Raw genomic sequence first — 5,995 nt, 5'->3', positions numbered from 1 at the left:
TCCGTAACCAATGGTTGGAGACTCTGTGTGACATGGCTCAGAATCGATCACAATGGCGTAGGTGTATACACTCTTTATCTTGCCTTAAACCTTGAGACTTAAAATACTTTATATACCACGTTTATATATATATATATTAGGGATGCATTCGACCAGCCTTTACCTACAAAATGTGCATACTGATACTGCCTCTAGGTTCAAATTCTAGTTAAGTTCTGGATTTCATTAATAGACACAATTTAACTTGTACTTAAAGCGATTTCGAGGCAATCCGTACAGAATATATATATACCAATAGAGAATTACCAAGCACTATACGTAGTATCAACAACAGGAAGATGCAAACCCTCACATATATAAAATAACTTCATGACTTGTTGAACAAGTTAGTGGATACATATAGGACAGTGGATAATGGGTCGGGATTGGAGGCAAAAGACACTGGATTCGAGTCCTGGAATGAGCATCGGCAATTGGGATGTACATAAACCCAGCTGATGAGCATTAAACGAGGCAAAATGTGCTTCCTAAATACCACTACCAGCAATGACCTAACTTACTATGTCAAGATTTCATACAAGAGCTTTTTTTCTTTTTACTGGAACATAAAGTAGGAATGAAACAATCCAATCACAGAGCATGTGGATAGATGAAACTGAATTAAGCCTTTTGTTCAGAAAATAAAACCTATTAAAAAGGTTCAAAGATACCTACTTTGTACAATATTACCGCGATTATGGGAAAAGTTTTAAGGTGAACTCAATTATGAAGTACTGTAGTATTGTGTAGATGAATTTTTGCATAGGTTTTATGGGAAATACGATATAAACATTGGTTTAATAAAAAGTTCTTTGAATTATCTATGTGATTTATTCAAAAAAGAACTAGCTACTATAGCATTTAACTGTTCAGGTCATTATCATAGAAAGAAAGAAGTTGAAAACAGCGGAAAAATCTCATCATAATTAAACACAGAGAGATAAGAGAATTAACACCCAAGAAACACTAACCAACTGTTTTCTATCAGTATGTCGATAGTACTAATAGTAAGTTATATCGTGCTTACTTGTCGAGACTAATAAAACATTTGTATGGACTTTATACCATAAATTTAACGGTGAGTAGACACAATAAAAGAAACTTGCTCGTAAATAGTTCAGAAATAAGGAAGAAAAATGTGTGAACATGATTTAAGAGAGCATTATCTACGTATACAAGATTTATTCATCAGGAAATGTGAATCATAATCGCGATATATATAATGACTATCCTTAAAACTGTTGTTCCTAAAAGTAAGGATTAAAGATGACAGCCAGAGAAATCACAAAACGTCTAAAGGATGTGTCGAGAGCAATGTTCAATAAATCAGGGTTATGTTCTTCGTTTTACGGACAACCAGTGGCGACTTCGTGAAATAACGATAGCTTCCCTTGCTTCAGCAGTGTTATAAACAGTTACCAGTTCGACTACACTTGTGTAGTCAGTTATAATGAATATACGAGTAGGCAAGTTCATTACCTCATTTGAATTACGGATGGGAGATAGATGATAATAACGCTATCCAAGTACATCTAATAAACAACAAATGTATCAGTGATTTTAAGGTGGCTTTCACAGTTGCATATCGAGTCTCATCCAACATTCACTATGCTTCCAGATTTCGCCCTTTGGACATTGCAGGAATTGTAGGAATCGACATAAACAAGGGCAACCTACGGGTCTAGTCACTTTTATTATTCCGATCATGTCTGTAGGTGACTTGTTTCAAAATGACTGGGTAGCCTCAAACTTTATCACTCTAGCATTCGTCCAAAAACCTAGATCAAATACTTTCCAACCCACTGTAATTTCCACGGACAGTATTAGATTTATATACTATGTCAACTAACTCTCAATCAAATGACTAATACTGATTTATATTCGGCTGTTAAACAAACAAATCGTTGTAGAGTCGAGATGGGAACCTACTTAAAAATGAATACTTTCAGCTTCTTTTATGAATTAAACCTTGAAATATCTAGTGTCTTGATAAATTAATTATGAGGTTAGTGGCCGATTTGGAACCTTTAAAATATATTTTTTCCTAAGCAATTTCTATAACACTATATTTTGAGACTAAATCGAATTCACAGACTTAGGATTGTAGCATTATCTTCGTTTAGTACGTTGAGATACAGATTAAAACGCTAGATATAAATGTCGGCAAAATTACGGAAACGGTTAATGGATAGTTAGTGAATATCTTTGACTAAAACGCTGAAGGATGTGATTATAATTCAGAAGCACCAATTTCCATTGAGTTCACACAAATATATAAATACGAAACCTTGTTGAAACAGAGCATCTGACTGTTAACAAAAAAATAAAATCAGGAATAATTCTAAACTATCGTAAATCCTATTGACTTTAGACAGGTTTTACAGAAACAACATAAAGTATGTGGAAGATGGAAAGAAGAGTTAGACTGAAAACCATAGGTGAGATCACTTAAGAACTTACGTTCGAAAACAATTATCTCCAGTCAACTGTCGCAGACAGAATGAAATTGATAACAGAGAATTGTCCTGACGCTTACGTTTCTCATCATAACCTTCTAAAATGTATCTACGACGGTTAATTACATTTCCAACAGCAGCGAAACATGATAAGTTGATACTGACAAAACCAACTTTATGAAATGATTTTCCACCCTTTGTTTCCTACGAGAAATAAAAGTTAGATAGATGACATCAATGTTAATTGTGATGAAAAAATTATATGATCTTATTATATATATGCGTATGGTAGCTTAAAACTAATATCCCTTCCAGCAAATGGTTTTGTTTTGCAGACAGATGCGTTGCCGACTACTCAGAAAACGAAACATTTAACTCAGTAGCTACATATATATTTTCACAATTGGCTTAGGAAGACGATCATCACAATAGTTAACAGTCCTACTCTTCTACGCACAAGAGAGTATGTGAATTGAAGTAGGTATACTAACAAATTTGGCAAAACGTTGATTGTGAAGGTAATGTCTGGTTTGAACCAAAATGTAAGCTTATTACATTACGACAACAAAGAACACTGATTTGACAATAAAGGTATAAGTTTATCCCAGTACGGAAGGCGAGAAAAGGCAAACATCTGAATTTATGGGCCATTTTGAGTAGCTTTGACGCGAACAATTTGCAGTTAAAGTGATCTGAAGAACACATTCAGACTAAGAATTTACCACGTAAACGTTTACATTAGTATTTGGTGAATTCCATAGAGATGTCATGTCTCACACTAATCCTTCCATTGCCTTATGTGAAATTCAATTCCAAATAATCATTTGACTGTAAATTCTTAAACACCATGTATGCTTCAAAGTGCGATCAACGTCCAGAAGATAGCCGCATGGGTCCCTGAGCTAACTTGGAACCGAATTTAAAGTTGATTGATCCTTTGAATATATGATAAACAAACACAAATAAACGATTATATCGGTAGTATGAATCATGACTACTGTATGGATAGTCATACTACATGGAGGCTTTAACCTCAACTAGAGAAGAAAACGTGTCGAATATAACGTACGTGAACCACATAACTAAGGAAACAACTTTACTAAATCGTATTATGTATTTCGAACCATCTTGTTTATGTACTGATCCAGTTAACAATTTCAAAACGAAATCATATTTGGAGAACTTCAACTCATACCAATTTGGTTGAAGTCTAGACTCAATATTTTATTTTTCAACGTAAAGAAACGGACAGAGAAGTGACGGATATCTGCCTTTTTTATCAGAAAGATCCACTGGTACAAGAAAGTGAAGACATTGATGAAGCTGAAGCCCTATAAGAGCATCTTTTTGTTGTTTTCGACTGTCAATGGTAGTTAAATACAAGGCAAACTCTCTGAAAGATTTTTGAATCATGTAGGCGGTTTTTAAAGAATTTAGCAACTTGAATGATGAAGTGTTGTAAATATTAAGCACGAAGAATATGAGAGTAAAAACCTCGTTTCGTATATGCAGTAAATGCGCTACGAATTCAATGGCTGAAAGCGTGAAGCCTAACATAAGATATTGAGTTACTTTTCCTTAAATCTGAAGACATTAGCTTGAAAGTCAATACGAGAACCACTCAAGCTATGTGAAACGAATATATACAGATATATTTACTATAAACAACGGTTATAACAACCTATACTGCAGAATAACAAGCCCCATTGGGAGGGGTTAAAGTTTTTAGTTTTTATAAAAATTGAAAAGCAGGTCAACCAATCTACTCGTTAATGAAAACTAAGTAGCTATATCAATAACTCGGGTTATGAAATTCAAACAAATAGAAACTTGCCATGCGGATAGACACTTTTAGAATGTTTGGATCTAAAATAGAAGTCTCAGCATTGCTTTTGAATTTGCAATGAAAACGATGTTCACTGTTCCAAGTTACAATATTATTTCGAATTTCAGTTCTGAACGGTTAGTAGCAAGTATAAACCAACCTGGGAGAGTATTGAGCAGAGCTTCGACCGTTCAAAAGCCGGAGCTTCGCGAAAGTGACGGAGTTGACGTAAGGAACAGCTGTCAAACTGTGCAGCTTTACTAAAACTTCAAAGTTATAACACTGCTGTTTATTGAACAGAGGAACGCATGCCATATCCATAAGCAAGTGACATTTATAAGTGACTTTATATAACTAAACATGCATAAATGTGTGAAAATTTTAAAGCTATCCCAATCCTTAGGGCTAGGCATGATGCCTTAACATATTCATTCTTATTCCGCAAGGGTTTGAATGATTAAAGGTCGTCCAACCTTCAATGTCTTCAAATGGTATGTATTTGTTTAAACGGTTGTGTAGACCATGTAATAACTTTCAAATTAGCTGGATTCCGTATCTAGTAGCAGTAGAATATCGGTACCTCTAGGTGAAAGCCTAGTTATATCTGACGATAAAAAGAGAAATATAAGTAAATAATGTAAAATAGTGTCTTGAAGACCTAGTTCATATGGTTCAAATGGTTGAGGACGGAATAGAAGAAGCTTTCGCTTAACGGGCTTCCGTGTCTAGTAGCAGTGGATCACCAATACCTCCAGGCAAGAACCTAGGTATATGAACGATAATAGAGGAAAAAAAGAATTTGGTAAATCATAATAATATGTTATCCTTAGTCCTTAAGGATAAGTCAAGTTTCCTCTTAAAGGACTCCTGGGAAGTCTCTTGGACTAGCTCAGTCGGCAGCGAATTCCAGCACTTGACAACTCTAACGTAGTAGAAGTTGTGTCTACAGTCTGTTCTGCTATGTAGGGTCTCCAATTTCTGGGTGTTACCTCTCAGGTTAGTGTAATGACTAAGCGTAAGAAGATGTTTAAGGGGATGACCAGAAGTATTAAGGATACTATGAGTCATAAGAAGATCACCTCTAAGACGCCTGTACTCTAATGGGTAAAGGTTAAGTGATTTGAGGCGCTCTTCATAAGGTTTGAATTTGAGTCCCCGAACTGATTTCGTGGCTCGACGTTGTATACGTTCCAGAGTGTCCTTATCCTTTTGGACTGAGGGAGGAAATACTATGTTTCCATACTCTAAATGGGGATGAATAAAACTGTTGAAGATTATATGGAAGGTTCTACCGTCAAACTGGTCAAAAATGCGCTTCAATGTTACCAGTGCAAGGTTTCCTTGAGAGGCGCTTTTGTCACAGTTCGCATACGACTTCAGGTCGTAGGGTACCAACACTCCTAAATCTTCTTCGACTTGGGAAACTTCTAGAGAGGAGTTACCTCAGTTGTAGCTATAGTCTGCAACATGTCTCAGATGGACTACTTTGCACTTTGAAGTGTTTAAGGTGAGTCCGTTGTCGTCTGCCCAACTTTGAAGTCGGGTCAGATCCTCTTGAAGTACTAGTATATCCTTATGGTTACGTATCTCTCTCCTAAAGTTTCACATCATCAGCAAAAACAATAAGTCAGATGAAACTTGATGAGGAAGGATCGTTAATTAAATCACTTCCACA

General features: G+C 35.6%; 1 protein-coding gene across 1 annotated transcript in view; it reads right to left on the bottom strand.

Moving 5' to 3' along the window:
- The window catches only part of Smp_076960.1 (hypothetical protein), a gene marked incomplete at its 5' end in the record, with an annotated part of 48,727 nt that extends 44,086 nt beyond the window's left edge, over nt 1-4,641 (bottom strand). The window contains 3 exons of the mRNA XM_018790937.1: nt 2,500-2,699; nt 4,429-4,450; nt 4,481-4,641. Coding sequence (XP_018645946.1) covers nt 2,500-2,699; nt 4,429-4,450; nt 4,481-4,641 — 383 coding nt within the window. The remainder of the gene's footprint in view (nt 1-2,499; nt 2,700-4,428; nt 4,451-4,480) is intronic.
- Between the last annotated feature and the right edge of the window lie 1,354 nt (nt 4,642-5,995).

Source organism: Schistosoma mansoni (assembly GCF_000237925.1).
Source record: "Schistosoma mansoni, WGS project CABG00000000 data, supercontig 0013, strain Puerto Rico, whole genome shotgun sequence".
NCBI classification, from domain to species: Eukaryota; Metazoa; Platyhelminthes; class Trematoda; order Strigeidida; family Schistosomatidae; genus Schistosoma; species Schistosoma mansoni.
Note: the sequence above shows the minus strand (reverse complement) of the source record. Positions and strands in the feature narration are given on the sequence as shown.